General features: G+C 49.3%; 1 protein-coding gene across 1 annotated transcript in view; it reads left to right on the top strand.

Moving 5' to 3' along the window:
* Positions 1–1,985: 1,985 nt before the first annotated feature.
* The window catches only part of LOC147963992 (uncharacterized), a 29,807-nt gene continuing 11,623 nt past the window's right edge, over positions 1,986–20,169 (top strand). The window contains exon 1 of the mRNA XM_087529784.1: positions 1,986–2,931. Within this exon, the coding sequence (XP_087385910.1) occupies positions 1,986–2,931 (946 nt within the window). The remainder of the gene's footprint in view (positions 2,932–20,169) is intronic.

Raw genomic sequence — 20,169 nt, 5'->3', positions numbered from 1 at the left:
CCAATGCATACATATGTAGTGTAGTTCCTTGCTTGCGAGTACTTTGGATGAGTACTCACGGTTGCTTTCTCCTTCTCTTCCCTCTATCCTTTCTACCTGGTTGTCGCAACCAGATGCTGGAGCCCAGGAGCCAGACGCCACCGTCAACGACGACTCCTACTACACCGGAGGTGCCTACTACTACGTGCTGCCCGCTGGCGATGAACAGGAGTAGTTAGGAGGATCCCAGGCAGGAGGCCTGTGCCTCTTTCGATCTGTATCCCAGTTTGTGCTAGCCTTCTTAAGGCAAACTTGTTTAACTTATGTCTGTACTCAGATATTGTTGCTTCCGCTGACTCGTCTATGATCGAGCTCTTGTATTCGAGCCCTCGAGGCCCCTAGCTTGTAATATGATGCTTGTATGACTTATTTTATTTGTAGAGTTATGTTGTGATATCTTCCCGTGAGTCCTTGATCTTGATCATACACATTTGCGCGCATGATTAGTGTACGGCCAAATCGGGGGCGTCACAAGTTGGTATCAGAGCCGACTCCCTGTAGGAATCTCCCTTCCACACTCCTTGGCTGAAGTTGACTCTAGACATTACAAAAACTTTTACTAACATGGCTGTGTGCCTTACGGGCCCACATCGCCATCTGGGTGGTATTATGCTCTTTTACTCCTCGATCCTTACTCTGGGACACTGAACTCTCTCCTACTCGGGTTAAACGATTTTACTAACTCTAACACTAGGATCCCGTGACCATGTTCACCCCAAAGTTGGATAAGCCCTAGTTATTCTTTAGAGTAGTATTTGAACATTATCCACATTGTCATTTGACTCCTGTGAAAACATCTTTGATTTCAGATGGGACCCACGAGGCAGGTCGTGCGCCACATGACGGCCATTGGTGCCTCAGGATCACCTGCTGTGTTGGTTGAGATGATGACCTATCTGGGTTATCGCTGGCACCCTGAGTACACCGTCTATGAGGAGTATCAGGACTTCAACCAGGAGCAGTACCGTGCCATCGTCCACCTCTACTCTCAGGAGTATGACTCCACTACCGTGCTGCACACTGCTCATGGTGTTGGAGTGACTATCGATATGGCGGTCCACGATGCTGCTTATGCTGCTCTGACACGTCTTCGTGGAGAGTATCAGGAGTTGGACACCTCCCCCTTCAGGCACATTGCTATCGCATCCGATGTTGGTGCGGAGGGTTACTACACTGCTGCCTACTCCACTGTCACCCGAGAGCCCTTCTACCATCAGAACCTGGCTCTGCATGCTGATGGGCTGGATAGAGCTAACTGAGCTCTTCGCCACGAGCTGTACACCACCCGTCAGCACCTATATTGTTCTCTGACGCTGTTGCACCCCTCTGTCCGCTCTGGTGATCTATCGCGTTCTACGATCTACCCTGCCCGGACCGTGATGCCCCAGGGCGTCGGCTGGCTAGATGTGGGAGGCTACTCTCCTGCATTGGGTCCTCTCCTGCCACCTGCGCATCGGGTTCCACACCAGAGTATCCGCGGACCCCAGGCTACTCGCGTGGAGGTCTTCCCTTCGCGTCACTACCAGTTGTCGGGCTACACCTACCTCTGCAGTACCGCATGGGACTGATGTAGACTTGCTTGTTAGTGTTAGATGCATTCGCCGCGAGCCTGTGTGCCACCTATGATGCCTTAGCCTGTGTACCAAACTTTGTGTAACGAACTCTATGCATGATCTCTTTTGTAAGATATGCCGACTGCTATGTAGTATCTATCGTGTTGCTTTCGTTGTGCATGTTTCATCATGAATGATTCTTGTCTTTGCAAATTTCTCAATGCTGAACTACCCCTGTTAAATATTAGCAGGATGGTTAGACCAGGTGGTCGTGGTCGTGGTCGTGGTGGCAACGCCCCACCACCGCCTGAGTACATGGCTGGGATGATGCAACGGTTTGAGCTGAATCGTCAGTTCATGGAGAATATTATGGCTCAGTTTCCTCGCCCCAATATGAACCAGCAGCCAACCCAAGTGACTCTGCAGGATTTCATGCGCCTCAACCCAACCGTGTACCGCAGCTCGACTCAGCCTCTGGATGCTGACAACTGGCTCCGTGACATCACCTATGAGATGGAGTCTGCTGATGTAGCCCCTGCCAGCTATGTCACCTTTGCTTCCTTCTTCCTGAAAGGACCCGCGGCTCAATGGCGGGACAGCCACAGGCGTACTCTGCCAGCTGGAACAATCATCACCTGGCCAGACTTCCAAGCTGCCTTCCGTGGTCGCTTCATTCCTCAGGGAGTCATGGATCGGAAGAAGCGTGAGTTCCGCAACCTCACCCAAGGCAACAAAATTGTGGAAGCTTACCAGCGGGAGTTTCTGGACTTGTCCCGCTATGCTGAAGAGGACATTGCAACTGATGCACGCAGACAGGAGAAGTTCCGTGATGGCCTTCAAGCTGACATCAAGCTCGCACTTCTAGTGCATGACTTTGCTGATTTCGCCACTCTGGTGAACAAAGCCATCAATGTCGAAACTGGTCTGCAGGAATCCCAGAGCTCTCACAGGCGCAACCGTGACACGGGCTCATCTTCGGACCCGTCTTCGCAGAAGCGCAAGATATGGATTCCCAACAACATGTACCATCTGAATGCACCTGCCCCAAGGCAGACCTATGCTGCACCTCGTCTGCCTGCTCCTCCAACTAGGCAGCCAAGACTTCCAGCTCCACTACCACAAGCTCCTGTTCCCACTCCCAATAATGGTCTCTGCTACAAGTGTGGTCAGCCAGGTCACCGTGCTAGGGATTGCAATCAGAACCAGAATCAATTGGCCCTCCCCACAGCTGGCCGTGGAAGCAACCAGCCTTGCAACAACAATGCCAAGTCTTATGGTCGTGTTCATGCCAACCACGTTGATCTCAATGAAGTTCTAGACCAGCCTGCTACCGTGATGGGTACACTCCTCGTAAACTCAGTACCTGCATCTGTTTTATTCGATTCAAGAGCATCGCATTCATTCATGTCAGAAGATTTTGCATACAAGCATGACGTTAAATGTGAGGAGATGAACACTTCGGTATTGGTAAAAGACCCCATGGGACAATGTCAAACCTCTCTGGTTGGCATCGATGTCCCCGTGGAAATCGAAGGGCTGGAATTCTATGCCTCTCCCATTATCCTGAAGTCGTCTAACATCGACCTCATTCTGGGAATGGATTGGTTGAAAGCGCATACTGCTTCAATAGTTTGCGCCACTAAGGTCGTCCATCTGCTACACCCTTCTGATGAAATAATAGCTTACCAAGCTCATCTAGTTCAGAACACCGAGGCACGACTTTATGCCTTGAATGCGTTGAATGCTGCACCACTCGAGGGAATTGAAAACATTCCCGTCGTTCGTGAATTCCAAGACGTCTTCCCAGAAGAACTTCCAGGGATTCCCCCTGCTAGAGCTGTCGAGTTCATCATCGACTTGAAACCCGGCACCACCCCTATAGCTAAACGACCCTATAAGATGCCGCCGCATGAACTCATTGAGCTTAAGGAGGAAATCGACAAATCTCTTGTCAAAGTTTTCATTCGCCCAAGTTGCTCTCCTTGGGGAGCACCTTCTCTCTTTGTTAAGAAAAAGGATGGGACAAACCGATTAGTCCAAGACTACCGTCCTATAAACCAAGCTACCATTCAGAATAAATATCCTCTTCCTCGGATCAATGATCTTTATGATCAACTGGCTGGCTCATCAGTGTTCTCCAAACTCGATTTGAGGCTAGGTTACCACCAGATCCGTGTTCGTGAAGAGGATATCCCAAAAACTGCCTTCGTGACTCGGTATGGATCATACGAGTACACCATCATGTCATTCGGCTTAACGAATGCTCCCGCCACCTTCTCTCGTCTGATGAACTATATATTCATGGATTACCTCGACAAGTTCGTCGTGGTTTATCTGGACGATATCCTTGTATTTTCCAAGAACGAGGAAGAACATGCTGGACATCTTCGTCTGGTGCTAGAAAAGCTTCGAGAGCACCAACTGTATGCTAAGTATTCCAAGTGTGAATTCTGGCTCCCCGAAGTAACCTATCTTGGGCATGTCATCTCCAAGGATGGTATTGCCGTCAACCCTGAACGAGTTCAGGCTATTCTCGATTGGACTCCTCCGAAGAATGTCAAGCAAGTCCGAAGTTTTCTCGGTCTCGCCAGCTATTGCCGGTGATTCGTCGAGAACTTCTCCAAGATTGCCAGGCCTCTGACTAATCTGTTGCATAAGGGTGTCAAGTTCGATTGGACAGACAAGTGTCAGGAAAGTTTCCAGGCGCTCAAAGACAAGTTGACTTCTGCCCCCGTGCTTGCTCCACCTGATACTAAGAAGGACTTCGTCATTTACTGCGACGCTTCCCGTCAAGGATTAGGTTGTGTCCTAATGCAAGAGCGCAGAGTGATTGCTTATGCCTCTCGTCAACTGCGCCCTCATGAAGAAAACTACCTAGTTCACGACCTCGAGCTTGCTGCTGTCATTCATGCACTGAAGCAGTGGCGACACTACCTTCTCGGTAATCGTTGCGAGATCTTCACCGATCACCAAAGTCTGAAGTATCTGTTTACTCAGCCAGATCTGAACCTCCGTCAGCAAAGATGGATGGAGACTGTTGCAGACTTTGACGTGGGTATATCATATACCCCCGGCAAGGCTAATGTAATTGTTGATGCCTTGAGCCGCAAGTCTTACTGCAACCACCTCCAGGTTCACAAAGTTCAGCCCTCGCTTGCCGAAGAATTTAGAAAGCTGAACCTCCATATTGTTCCTCCTGGAGCACTCGCTCCCCCTCCCCCGGAGTTCCGCAAGATGAATCTTCTTGTTGTTACTAAGGGTTCTCTAAATACCCTGGCTGTCGTACTAGATCTCGTAGCTGGTATAAAGACTATTCAAGGTTATGACTCTGAAGTCCATAAGATTAAACGCCATCTAGCAGAAGGAAAGCCCTCATTATTCACGATCGCCGACGATGGCGCCTTGTATTTCAAAGGCCGCCTAGTGGTACCATGTTCGAAGAAAAACCTGGATAAGACTAAAAGGGTTATGGAAGAAGCTCATGATACGCCTCTGTCCATCCATCCTGGTAGTACGAAGATGTATCAGGATATTCGCCAAAGATTCTGGTGGTCTAATATGAAGCAGGACATTGCTCGTTATGTCGCGGAGTGTGACGTTTGCCGTCGTATCAAAGCTGAGCATCAAAGGCCTGCTGGAACTCTGCAACCTATCTCTATTCCTGAATGGAAATGGGACCATGTTGAAATGGACTTCGTCACTGGATTTCCCAAATCGCAGAAAGGTAATGATGCTATTCTTGTCGTCATTGACCGGCTTTCCAAAGTTTCCCATTTTCTGGCGGTCAAAGAGACAATCACTGCTAGTCAGCTTGCTACTCTCTACATGGCCAGAATTGTTTCACTTCACGGTATCCCACTGGTTATCAGTTCAGACCATGGCAACTTATTCACTTCAAGGTTTTGGGCGAGTTTCCAAGAAGCTATGGGAACTCATCTGTCGTTCAGTACTGCGTTTCATCCTCAGTCGCAAGGACAGGTTGAACGTGTCAACCAAGTTCTCGAAGACATGCTTCGAGCTTGTGTAATATCATTCGGCAAGAAATGGGAGGAATCTCTTCCATATGCCGAGTTCTCTTATAATAATAGCTATCAAGCTAGTCTGAAGATGTCCCCCTTCGAAGTGCTATATGGACGAAAGTGTCGAACCCCTCTGAACTGGTCAGAAACGGGGGAACGTCCACTCTTCGGTCCGGATATTATCCAACAGGCCGAAGAACAAGTCCGCATTATTCGCGAGAATCTCAAGACTGCTCAGTCACGTCAGAAAAGTCAGTATGACCGTCATCACCAAGACATGGTCTATCAACCTGGCGAAAAGGCTTATCTTCGAGTTACACCAATGAAGGGTGCTCACCGCTTCGGGATCAAGGGCAAGCTAGCTCCTCGCTATATCGGTCCCTTCACTATTCTCGAAAGGCGTGGAAAGGTGGCATATCAACTGGAGCTTCCGCCGAACCTTTCTCAGGTTCACGATGTGTTCCATGTGTCACAACTCCGCCGTTGCTTCAAGGATCCAATCCGAGTGGTGGATCATGAAGTGCTCGAATTGCAACAGGACCTCTCTTATAAAGAGCATCCGGTCCGCATTCTTGACCAAGCTGAACGCCGCACACGTCAGAAGGCGATCAAATTCCTCAAAGTCCAGTGGTCGAATCACTCTGAAGACGAAGCCACTTGGGAACGCGAGGACCGCCTGCGTGATGAATACCCCGCACTGTTTCCTTCTATCTCCTAAAATCTCGGGACGAGATTTCTTGTAGTGGAGGAGTTTTGTAACGCCCGGGTAATCAAGCTATAGTAAAACTCTCCTAATGATGCCATGTCATCTGCGATTACTGTTACTAATCTCGGGATAATTCGAAACCGCGTCAAATTCAAACTTAAAATTAAAGTCGATAATAAAAGTTTTCAAAATTGAAACAAAAATGTTCGGTGGACGCCAAATATTACAAAGGTAATTATGGTGCAGAAAACACATTTTTAGTAAAAGACTAAATACTTTAAAATGAAATAAAACAGAAAAGAAAAAATAAAGAAAAGAAAGAAAGAAAGAGAAAGGAAAACCCCCCAAACCCCCCTGGGCCATCTGGCCCAGCTAACCCACCTGGCCCATCCGGCCGAACCGGCCCGCCTCCCCCTGCCGCCTCCCTTCCCTGTTCCCCCGACCCGGGTCGGAACAGGGGCGCGTCCCCGCCGCACCCTCTCGCCGGCGACGACGAGGGGATAAGGTCGCCACGCCGCGCCCCCTTGGTCTCTCCTCCCACTCACCCCCACGCTCGCCTCGGTTCTTGCGCCTCCCACTCCCCTCCAGAGCCACCGCACCTCGCCCCCTCGTTCCCCACCGCAACCGAGCGCCGCCATGGCCTCACCGCCGTAGTACTCGCGGCCACCGCGACCTCCAAGCCCTTCCGACGCGCCCGCTTGCTCTGCCTCCCTCGACTACGCCTCCACGTCAAGACGCAGGACGCCGAGCACCATCGAACGCTGCCCCAACCTCGTCTTCTTCCTCGGATCCCCGACGCATCTCCGACGAGCGCCGTCGACTCTCCGGCTACTAAACTCCCAAGGGCCATCTTGCGTGCCGCACGGTGAGCTTCCCATCTCCCGCCCATCTCCGTTAGCTCCCTCGCATGCCCTAGCTAGCTTCCGCGGAATCACCCGAGCGCTCCGCCGCGGACCCCGTCGCCGACGAGTCTCCGGTGACCAAATGGTCACGGGCTCGTGTCGGTTACGCTCCTCATGCCGCGTAGATCCTCCCCAACCTCTCCATTTCTTCGCTAGCTCGCCCCAGCTCCACTCTCCTCGAGCTCCCGACTACGCCGCCGCCTGCGCGCGTCGCCGGCGCCCTTCCGGTGACCAAATGGTCACGGGGCCGAGCCCTTTGTGGTCAGCGCGTCGCGCAGCTCCACCCTAGCCTTCCCGCTCGCCCCGAAGCGCGCCGCGTCGCCGTCTCCGTCCGCGCCCGAACAGCAGCCCGCCGTGCTCGTCGCCGGCGACCATTCCGGCCACCCCCGCCGTCGTGCTCCCCTCCAGCGGACGCGCGCGGAGAGGCCGTTCCAGAGAGCCTGGCCACGCCCGATTTGGTGCCCCGTAGCGCGATTCCGGCCAACTCCGGCGAGGGGCCGCCTCTGTTGGGTCGCCGGAGTCGGTCCGGCACCGGCCGCCGACGTGGCTAGGCGGGCCCCACCCCTGGGTCGCTGCCTGTGGGCCTGGGGGCCCCAACTGGCCATGTTGACCAAGTCAACTTCGCTGACGTGGCAGCTACTGCCACTGACATGCGGGCCCCATGCCATAAAACAAATAAAAACAAATATATAAACTACTAATTAATTAAGTTAGTTAACTAAAACCTAATTAGACACTGACTGCTGGGGCCACCCACTAATTAACCCATTTTAGTTAGTTTTAAAACTCTGTTAAGGCCTTTGACAATGACATGTGGGTCCCACTGGACCCACCTGTCTGGTTTGACTGGTCAACCGACCAGTTGACCTGCTGACATCACTCTGATGTCATGCCTACGTCATCACACACTGTTTTGGATAATGTTGGAATTAAATATATAACTAAAATCAGAAAATGATTTATATCTTTAGAAAATCATATCTTTTAATCCGTAACTCGGATGAAAATACTTTGTACATGAAAGTTGCTCAGAACGACGAGACGATTCCGGATACGCAATCCGTTCGTCCGCCACACCTCCCTAACCTATCGAACTTGTAACTTTCCCCCTCTGGCTCCTCTGCCCGAAAACGCGAAACACCGGGGATACCTTCCCGGATGTTCCCCCCCTCACCGGTATCACCTCATACCGCGTTAGGGCACCCCTAGCACCGTTACTTGTCTTGTCATGCATCGTTATGCATCTGTTTGCATTGTATTCATTGTTTCTTCCCCCTCTTCTTTCGCTAGACACCGAGACCGACGCCGCTGCTACCCAGTACGACTACGGAGTTGACGACCCTTCTCTCTTGCCAGAGCAACCAGGCAAGCCCCCCCCCCTTGATCACCATATATCGCCTACTCTCCTCTATACTGCTTGCATTAGAGTAGTGTAGCATGTTACTGCTTTCTGTTAATCCTATTCTGATGCATAGACTGTCCTTGCTACTACTATTGTTACCTTTACCTGCAATCCTAATGCTTAGTATAGGATGCTAGTTTATCAGCACTGGCCATACATTCTTGTCCGTCTGCCATGCTATATTATCAGGTCGTGATCACTAGGGAGGTGATCACGGGTATATACTATATACTTTATACAGGATACATGTGGTGACTAAAGTCGGGTCGGCTTGTGGAGCACCCGCGAGTGATTCACAGTTTGGGGGCTGAAAGGACCTTTGTCCCAACGGCCCTCTGTGTGGATCTTTGTGGCGAAGCGACAGGGCAGGTTGTGACCACCTAGGAGAGAGGTGGGCCTGGCCCTGGTCGGTGTTCGCGGATACTTAACACGTTTAACGAGATCTTGGTATTTGATCCGAGTCTGGCTACTGGCCTATACGCACTAACCATCTACGCGGGGACAGTTATGGGCACTCGACGTCATGGTATCAGCCGAAGCCTTCGTGACGTCAGCGACTGAGTGGCGCGCGTCGGATTGGACCGTAAGCCTGCTCTTGTATTAAGGGGGCTAGTTCTGCTTTCGACCGCGTACGCAACGTGCAGGTGTGCAATGGGCGATGGGCCCAGACCCCTGCGCCATAGGATTTAGACCGGCGTGCTGACCTCTCTGTTGTTCCTAGGTAGGGTTGCGACGTGTTGATCTTCCGAGGCCGGGCATGACCCAGGAAAGTGTGTCCAGCCGAATGGGATCGAGCGTGTTGGGTTATGTGGTGCACCCCTGCAGGGAAGTTAATCTATTCGAATAGCCGTGATCTTCGGTAACAGGACGACTTGGAGTTGTACCTTGACCTTATGACAACTAGAACCGGATACTTAATAAAACACACCCTTCCAAGTGCCAGATACAACCGGTGATCGCTCTCTCACAGGGCAACGAGGGGAGGATCATCGGTTAGGATTATGCTATACGATGCTACTTGGAGGTCTTCAGTCTACTCTCTTCTACATGCTGCAAGACGAGGCTGCCAGAAGTGTAGTTTTCAAAAGGAGTAGCTATCCCCCCTTATCCCGGCTTTCTGCAGTTCAGTCCACATATAATAGCCTTATTCCAGTTGATACCAATGCATACATATGTAGTGTAGTTCCTTGCTTGCGAGTACTTTGGATGAGTACTCACGGTTGCTTTCTCCTTCTATTCCCTCTATCCTTTCTACCTGGTTGTCACAACCAGATGCTGGAGCCCAGGAGCCAGACGCCACCGTCGACGACGACTCCTACTACACCGGAGGTGCCTACTACTACGTGCTGCCCGCTGACGACGACCAGGAGTAGTTAGGAGGATCCCAGGCTGGAGGCCTACGCCTCTTTCGATCTGTATCCCAGTTTGTGCTAGCCTTCTTAAGGCAAACTTGTTTAACTTATGTCTATACTCAGATATTGTTGCTTTTGCTGACTCGTCTATGATCGAGCTCTTGTATTCGAGCCCTCGAGGCCCCTGGCTTGTAATATGATGCTTGTATGACTTATTTTATTTGTAGAGTTATGTTGTGATATCTTCCCGTGAGTCCTTGATCTTGATCGTACACATTTGCGTGCATGATTAGTGTACGGCCAAATCGGGGGCGTCCCAGGATCATCCCCAACTGGGCACCACTACTGATCATCAGGGAAAGACACGTAGTATCATTGAGAGTCCTCGTCGAACTCCCACTTGAGCTCAAGCGCGTCACCTGGAACGGAATCATCAGGCCCTGCATCTGGTTTGGAAGTAATCTGTGAGCCACAGGGACTCAGCAATCTCGCACCCTCGCGATCAAGACTATTTAAGCTTATAGGTAAGGCAAGGTAAATATGTGGAGCTGCAGCAAGCGACTAGCAAATATGGTGGCTAACCTGTTCACAAAAGAGAGCAAGAAGAGGAGGCAAAGCGCGATCGAGAAACTAGAGGGCATCTTGCGGCAATCATTACTCCAACACCGTGTTCACTTCCTGGACTCCGCCGAGAAGAGACCATCATGGTAACTCACACGGTTGATTCATTTTAATTAAGTTAAGATTCAAGTTATCTACAACCGGACATTAACAAATTCCCATCTTCCCATAACCGCGGGCACGGCTTTCGAAAGTTCAAATCCCTGCAGGGGAGTCCCAACTTAGCCCATGACAAGCTCTCACGGTCAACGAAGGAATAGACCTCCTCCCGAGACGTTCCGATCAGAATCGATATCTCGGTTCTTCAAGACACTTCGACAGGTTAAAACAAGACCAGCAAAACCGCCCGAATATGCCGACAAATCCCGATAGGAGCTGCACATATCTCGTTCTCAGGGCACACTCAGATGAGCCAGACGTCGGGTAGGCCAGCCCAGAGTTGCCCCTGGTAGCCCCGGACATCGCTCGGTTGGACCAACACTTAGAGGAGCACTGGCCCGGGGGGGGGGGGGGGGGTTTAAATAAGATGACCCTCGGGCTCTGGAAACCTAAGGGAAAAACAGCTAGGTGGAAAATGGTAAGACCAAGGTTGGGCATTGCTGGAAAAGCTTTAATCAAGACGAACTATCAAGGGGTTCCCATTATAACCCAACCGCGTAAGGAACGCAAAAATCCGGGAACATAACACCGATATGACGGAAACTAGGGCGGCAAGAGTGGAACAAAACACTAGGCGAGAGGCCGAGCCTTCCACCCTTTACCAAGTATATAGATGCATTAATATAACAAGATAATATAATGATATCCCAACAGGTAAATAATGTTCCAACAGGGAATGGTCTCCAATCTTCACCTGTAGCTAGCAACACTATAAGAGGGGCTGAGCAAAGCGGTAACATAGCCAATCAACGGTTTGCTAGGACATGGTGGGTTAGAGGTTTGACATGGAAATTTGGGAGGCTTGAAAGCAAGTGGTAGGCATCGTAGCATTGGCATAGCAAAAGAGCGAGCATCTAGCAAAGCAAAGATAGTAGTGATTTCGAGGGTATGATCATCTTGCCTGCAAAGTTGTCAGAGTTGACCGGATCCTCGAAAGCAAACTCAACGGGCTCCTCATTAGCGAACTCGTCTCCTGGCTCTACCCAAACAAGACAAACAAGCAAACGGAACACAATCAACCACGTGCAAGCTCAAACAATATGATGCAAGGATGGTATGCTATGCGGGATGCGATGCGGGATGCATATGCAAGATTTGACAAGGAATGCATGAATCTGGCCTCAACTTGGAAAACCAAATGTGCCACTGGAAAGATGAGATGAAATCGCTTGAAAACGATATAAAGAACGCCGGAATCGGAGTTACGGTTTGGAAATGGCAAGCAATTCAAATATGACCATGTTCTGCGATTTACAGCAAGTAGCCATATAAATGCAATGAGATGAACATGCTACAGCATTCAAACATGACAACAAAATACATGGCAGGGATGCATGCCTGATGCTTAACAAAAGTCTAGCACTGAGCTACGGCCAATTCATCCATTAACAGGTTCAAACAAGCATGGCAAAAATGCATATGACAAACAGATCTCAGACTTAGTGAAATTAACACTTGTCTGAAATTTCAGATCAGATAGCACCCTTCGGAGCAACAAAACTATATGCTACAGGACCTGAACATGGCAAAGTAAAGCATGGCATGGAGCTACTTAAAGAGCTTAACAAAAGTCCCTTAGTGACCTTGAGCCAAAAGGGATCAGAAAATACATTTGCAAGCATGAGAACATGGCAAAAACATAATCAGTTCTCAGACTTAGTGAAAACTGGAGCATGCTGAAACAGATATCAAGTAGGCATGTTTACGAGCTCGATGCACTCACTACAGAGCAAGTCATGACAAACTAACATACATCCATCAAGAATACACAAAATTCAAGCTAGACATGGCAATAACAATAGCATAGCATGCACGGATCAACTACAACGTCCTCGACAAAATCGCTAACAAGTAGACAATCTACCCAGATTCACGAAGTAGCAAAAGTAGAGCTCGATTGACTCAAGCTAGGTTGCTCCATAATTGAAAACGAAAACATGGATGGATAGAGCACTACAAGATTAACAAAACATCCTTACTGATCATCCTCAAAAGAGGCACGGATCACTAGGAAACAACGTGAACATACGGCCATATGAGATAAATAGGTCAAGGACTTGGTGGAAATGCTAAGTCCCTGAAATCAGCATTAGCAAGTGCCTCACTTTGCAAGCTTGTGCTAGACACCACACACATCACAAAAATACATGGGTTGCACCTCTGGAAAGATGGAAAAACCCTTAACAAAACATATGTAGAGCTCATGTGCACACAATAATCATGGCAAAAATGACAAATATCTAAATGAAGCAGCAGATCTGACAATTATCTCAAGTAGCACTCTTCTAACAGCATTTACGGCATCAAGATGAACTCAAATGAAAATGATGCAATGAGATGAAATGATGTGCTCTCTGAGACGAACAATTTTATATGCTATATGCCCAAAACGGAGCTACGGATGCAAAGTTATAGAACGATGAACAGGGCAACATGGACTAGGGTTTCGGGAGAAAGTCAACCCGAAACGGATCTCAGATCCAGATCTGGGGCACGGACTACGAGATTCACCGGAGAAGCACTGTAGCCGGTCGGAGCTTCGCGGGGCGTCGCCGGAGAGGAAGAGGCCGGAGTCGGGGACGAGGCCGGCCGGCGTCAGAGGAGGAAGGCGGGGCGCACGGCGGAGCGGCGGTCGCCGGCGCGGTGCGGGCGGCGGTCGCTGGCGAGGCAGCGGGCGGCGGGCGCGGCTTCGGTGTGGGCGGCGGTCGCCAGCGAGACAGCGGGCGGCGGGCACGGCGTCGGTGCGGTCGGGCGACCTCGTGCGGTGGGACGGGCCCCGCGGGCTCGCGATGGGCCTGGCGGGCCGCGCGGCTAGGAGGCGCGGGGAGGACAAGTGGCGGCGGCAGATTCGTCGGCGGGCGGCGGCTGGACACGTCCGGTCCGGGATGGACACGTCCGGCGGCTGGAGGTGGAAGAGGGCTAGGGTTTCGCCCGTGAATTTTTCGGGGAAGCCCACATATTTATAGGTAGAGGGAGATAGGAGAGTCCAAATGAGGTGCGGTTTTCGGCCACGCGATCGTGACCGAACGCTCTAGATGATGGAGAGGGTTTTGGTGGGTTTTGGGCCAAATTGGAAGGGTATTGGGCTGCAACACACACGAGGCCTTTTCGGTCCCTCGGTTAACCGTTGGAGTATCAAATGAAGTCCAAATGATACGAAACTTGACAGGCGGTCTACGGGTAGTAAACCAAGGCCGCTTGGCAAGTCTCGGTCCAATCCGGAAATGTTTAATCCCCACACACGAAAGAAAGGTAGAAATGCCCACCGGAGGAGAACGAAGCGCCGGAATGCAAAACGGACAACGGGGAAAAAGCTCGGATGCATGAGATGAACACGTATGCAAATGCAATGCACATGATGACATGATATGAGATGCATGACAACGATAACAACACATGGAGACAAAGACCCGAACCCAAGAAAATAAAATAACTTAAGGCCGGAAACGTCAAGAGTTGGAATACATATTGGGAAAGTCATATCCGGGGTGTTACAACACTCCACCACTACGAAAGGATCTCGTCCCGAGATCTAGGACTGAAAGAACGCCGGGTACTCAGAACAGAGGTGATCCTCACGTTCCCAGGTAGCTTCACGGTCGGAATGGTGTGACCACTTGACTTTGAGGAATTTGATTGACTTATTGCGAGTCTTGCGTTCAGTCTCTTCAAGGATAGCAACTGGGTGCTCACAATAAGAGAGATCTTCTTGGAGCTCAATGTCCTCGAAGTTGACGGTGCGGTCAGGAGTCTTGAAGCACTTTCGGAGCTGAGAGACATGGAACACGTCATGAACATTTGCAAAGTTTGAAGGAAGTTCGAGTTGATAGGCGAGATAGCCTCTCTTGCTGACAATCTTGAAAGGTCCCACGTATCTAGGGGCAAGCTTCCCTTTGATACCGAAGCGACGAGTACCTTTCATAGGAGAGATGCGGAGGTAAACATGATCTCCGATCTCGAAAGCCAAATCACGGTGCTTACTATCATAGTAGCTCTTCTGGCGGGATTGGGCTGCTTTGAGGTTATCTCGAATGACTTTGCACATTTCCTCTTCCTCTATGATTAAGTCATTTCCGAGAAGCTGACGTTCACCGGTTTCAGACCAATTGAGAGGGGTACGGCACTTCCTGCCATACAGAATTTCAAATGGGGCCTTGCCCGAACTTGCTTGAAAACTGTTGTTGTAGGAGAATTCAGCATAAGGAAGACAATCCTCCCACTTCATGCCGAAGGAGATCACACAAGCCCTGAGCATATCTTGAAGAATCTGATTGACACGCTTGACTTGACCGCTAGTTTGAGGATGGAAAGCTGTGCTAAAGCGGATGTTGGTGCCCATGGCCTTCTGAAAAGAATCCCAGAACTTGGAGGTGAAGATGCTGCCACGGTCTGAAGATATTGCTAGTGGAATACCGTGCAGAGAGACAATCCGAGAGGTATAGAGTTCTGCCAATTTAGCTGCAGTGATTGACTCTTTGATAGGCAGAAAGTGAGCCACTTTGGTGAGTTTATCGATGACAACGAATATAGCATCATTGCCATGTTTATACTTTGGAAACCCAGTCACGAAGTCCATCTCAATGTGGTCAAACTTCCATTCTGGAATGGCAAGAGGTTGGAGGAGACCAGCTGGACTTTGGTGTTCTGCCTTCACTCTTCTGCAGACATCACACTCATTTACGAACTGAGCAATCTTGCGCTTCATTCGAGTCCACCAATAAGCCTGCTTGAGGTCCTGATACATCTTCGTACTCCTAGGGTGGATGGAGAGGAGAGAATTGTGAGCCTCGTTCATGATCACTTTACGGAGGTCACCTTTGGGCACAACAATACGATCCTCGAAGAAGAGAGTGTCCTTGTCATCAAGGCGGTAGCACTTGTACTTGGGTTGACTCTTGGCAATCCCAATCTTCACCTTTTTCACCATAGCATCAAGAAGCTGAGCTTGGCGAATCTGGTCTTCCAAGGTAGGAGAGACTTGAAGGTTGGCGAGGAAACCTTGAGGAACAACTTGCAGATTAAGTTTGCGGAAAGCTTCACAAAGCTCTGGTTGATAAGGCTTGAGAATCAGACTATTGCAATAAGCTTTCCTGCTCAATGCGTCAGCAATCACATTGGCCTTGCCTGGAGTATACTCGATACTCGGATTATACTCTTGAATCATTTCGACCCATCGAGTTTGCCTGAGGTTGAGATTAGGCTGAGTGAAGATGTACTTGAGACTCTTGTGGTCAGTGAAGATGTCCACTTTTCTTCCCAATAAGAGATGTCTCCAAGTCAAAAGAGCATGCACAACTGCCGCCAACTCGAGATCATGAGTGGGGTAGTTCTTCTCATTGGGCTTCAACTAGCGAGAGGTATAAGCAACAACTTTCTTCTCTTGCATCAACACTGCGCCAAGACCTTGGAGAGAGGCATCATAAAAGACCTCGTACGGCTTGGATTCATCAGGCGGAGTCAGAACTGGAGCAGTGATCAATTTCTATTTCAAAGTGTTGAAAGCAATGTCACACTCCGGAGACCAAACGTACTTGACGTGCTTCTGGAGAAGATTTGAGAGAGGCTTCGCGATCTTAGAAAGTTTTCAACGAATCTTTGACAGTAGCTTGCGAGACCGAGGAAGCTACGGAGTTGCTTCACGTTCTGAGGAGGTTCCCAATTCACAATTGCAGACACCTTCTCAGGATTCACCGCGATGCCCTTGGCGGAGATGATATGACCAAGATAAAGAACCTCATCGAGCCAAAATTGGCACTTGGAAAACTTGGCGTAGAACTTGTGTTCCCTCAGCTTATTGAGTACCAAACGCAAGTGCTTGGCATGATCTTCCTTGTTCTTCGAGAAAACCAGAATGTCGTCGAGATAGACCAAAACGAAGTCATTGGTGTAGGCGTTGAAGATGAAGTTCATCATGCGAGAGAAAGTTGGAGGAGCGTTGACGAGGCCAAAAGACATGACAGTGTATTCATATGAACCATAGCTTGTCCTGAAAGCCGTCTTGGGAATATCTTGCTCACGGATTCGAATCTGATGATAACCCATACGGAGATCAAGCTTGGAGAATACTTGGGCACCTTTGAGTTGTTCGAACAACTCGTTGATGTTGGGAAGTGGGTATTTGTTCTTGATGGTCTTCTTGTTCAATGGACGGTAATCAACACAAAGTCGGTCCATTCCATCCTTCTTCTTCACAAAAAGAACACCACAACCCCACAGAGAAGAACTAGGCAGGATGAGACCCATTCTCTCTTGAATATCGAGTTGCTTCTTCAGCTCCTTCAACTCTTCAGGTCCGAGCTTGTAAGGACGCTTGCACACAGGTTCCGTACCGGGCTCAAGATCAATAACAAATTCAACTGGCCGGTGCGGAGGCATTCCTGGAAGCTCTTCTAGAAAGACGTCTTGATATTCGCAAACGGCTGGAATTTGCGAGATAGCATCCAGTTCACCCTTTTCATTGAGAGAAAACAGACGGATTGTATCATCACGAGCGGCAAAGACAATTACATCCTCAGACGAATGAGTCAATTGAATCTGCCTGGCAGCACAATCAAGATGTGCCTTGTGCTTAGAAAGCCAATCCATTCCGAGAATAAGATCAATATCCGAGTTACCAAGAACCACCGGAGAAGAGAGAAACTTGTAATCGCCCAACATGATAGAGACATCCGGGACGCAATTGTTAGAAGTCATTTGCTTGCCCGGAGACACAATCTTCAACGGAACAGGAATCCTTTCGGTCACAAAATCATGCTTGGCCACAAATGGTGTTGAAATAAAAGAAAGCGATGCACCAGTGTCAAAAAGAACTTTTGCAGGAACATCGTTAACAGGAAGGTTACCCATAATCACATCTGGCGAGTCCTCTGCCTGAGCTGCGTTCAGCAAATTGACCTTGGTGTGCTTGGGGTTATGCTTGACCACAGCTGTACTTGCTGATCTCATAGGAGGAGGAGGAGGAAGACACCTCTGATTGAGACACTTGTTGGCATAGTGACCCTTCTGTTGGCACTTGTTGCACGTGACCTCTGAAAGCGGACGGTGGTACGGAGCACTTGATCTTGGAGCTTGAGACGAAGTCTTGTTCTGAAAGCCAGGGTTGGGTGGGTGGGAAGAACCACTGCCACCTTTGCTCTTCTGCTGATACGGCTGACGGAACGGAGGAGGAGGAAGCCAATACTTCTGCTGCTTGGCCACTTGAGTAGAGGAAGAAGGAGTAGCATCTCTGACTCGCTTCTTGGAAGCATCACACCTCAGTTGAGCGGCCTCTTGCTTCAGTGCCATGTTGTAGAACTCATCGTACCTCAAGGGCTCAAAGAGAACAAGAGCTAGCTGAATTTCTTCCCTGAGACCACCCCTGAACTGGTATATCATGCTCTTCTCATCGGGTATGTCCTGCTTGGCAAAGCGGCGAGCTTCTGAAACAACTTGTTGTAGTCATAGACAGACAAAGAGCCTTGCTTCAGGTTGCGGATTTCCTCACGCTTGCTTTCAACCACGCTCTGAGGGATATGGTGAGCTCTGAAATCTTGACGGAATTCGTCCCAAGTGATCACACGTCCACCTCTGGAGTCCTTGTACTGCTGGAACCATTCTGCAGCTTGGTCTTTGAGTTGGAAGGAAGCGAACTTGACAAAGTCCTCAGGCCTGACGTTACTGCACTCGAAATGCTTGCACAGATCCACGAGCCAATCGTCAGCATCGGTTGCCTCAACACAATTGCTGAAAGTCTTTGGCCCGTTAGCAAGGAACTGGTTGAGTGTAGCAAAGTGATTCTGATTGTTGCCTTGGTTCCCTTGGTTGCCTTGATTGCGCTCTTGGAGAATTTGCATGATCAACTATGTGTTTGCATTGGTTGCGGCCATCACAGCTTGCCATGCCTCCGGAGGAGGTGGAGGTGGTGGCGGATCTTGATTCTGATTCTGATTGGTGCTCTTAGAGGGAGCCATCCTGAAGAGGTTGACCACCGTTAGCACATAGACAGATAAATGAAGCTGAATCCAATGGAATGAAAATTGCAACATAAAGTCTTCACATCCGAACAAAATGAACGAATGCATTCCTCTTGCAATGGTCACATATCCATAAATTGAGAAGCCACGTAGAATTAGGTAGAGAAATAGATCAACAAGGTACGGGTCAAGAATGAATACTCGGTAAGAAAACCCAATCTCAAACCAAATATCCGTGGAAGAAGATCTAGAGCTACAAGAATTCCCACCTATGAAACTCCCGAACCTTTCCGTTTATGCAATCAGGTGTTGGGGATACAGGGGAAGCATAATATCTCACCCAAATCTAGCAAATCCTACATCCAGCTGTATCCATCCTTCAACACATAACCGAGAAAAACTTCGGAAACCATCTACCTCAACCTTCGAAAAGCATCCGTTATACAAGTTATGGCGATACTCCCGAACTCCCGCCCCAGTACTGGGTGGCATCGAGGTTATCTCACCAATGAACTACATAAAAGAGATTTTCGATGTCGGCGTACTAAACTCAGGTATTCCAGAACTGCAATGATAAAATTATGATGACAACACCTCAGAGCTTAACTCCCCGGGACACTTCCACAAAACCCCTGACAGGAGGCACCAAGACAATGTTCTCGTCATAAAACCATCGGAACGATTCCAAGATACCCGCGTGATCCTAAATTTTTTTTTAGTGAAATTTGAGAAGAGAAGAGTCAAAACTCTACGTCAGGATGCCTTACCGGAGTGATGAGGAGACTGGGAAGTAAAAATAATTCCTAAACTCTCCGATATATAATTCCTAAATGACTCAAAACATTTTTCTAGACACAACTCGGCCGTTAATAACGATCAAGCAATGGGGCTCCTAAGGTCGGGGAAGGCTCTGATTACCAACTTGTAACGCCCTCGATGCGACTATATCTCCCACGTGTCGAGGCACGACTTAGAGGCATAATCGCATTGAAGGCATATGTCGCAAGTTAGCAATCTTCACAACATCCCATGTAATATAAATAATAAAGGGGAGATAACATAGTTGGCTTACACTCGCCACGTCAATCAAGTACTTAAATAACATTACATCATCCAAACACTCATGGCCCGACTACGGCGCCAAATAAAAGATAACCCAACATGCGACACGGTCCCGATCACCCCCAACTGGGCACCACTACTGGTCATCAGGGAAAGACGCGTAGTATCGTTGAGAGTCCTCGTCGAACTCCCACTTGAGCTCAAGCGCGTCACCTGGAGCGGAATCATCAGGCCCTGCATCTGGTTTGGAAGTAATCAGTGAGCCATAGGGACTCAGCAATCTCGCACCCTCGCGATCAAGACTATTTAAGCTTATAGGTAAGGCAAGGTAAATATATGGAGCTGCAGCAAGCGACTAGCAAATATGGTGGCTAACCTGTTCGCAAAAGAGAGCGAGAAGAG

Source organism: Triticum urartu, chromosome 6A, assembly GCF_056163025.1.
Source record: "Triticum urartu cultivar PI428250 chromosome 6A, HENAU_Tu73, whole genome shotgun sequence".
NCBI lineage: Eukaryota > Viridiplantae > Streptophyta > Magnoliopsida > Poales > Poaceae > Triticum > Triticum urartu.
Note: the sequence above shows the minus strand (reverse complement) of the source record. Positions and strands in the feature narration are given on the sequence as shown.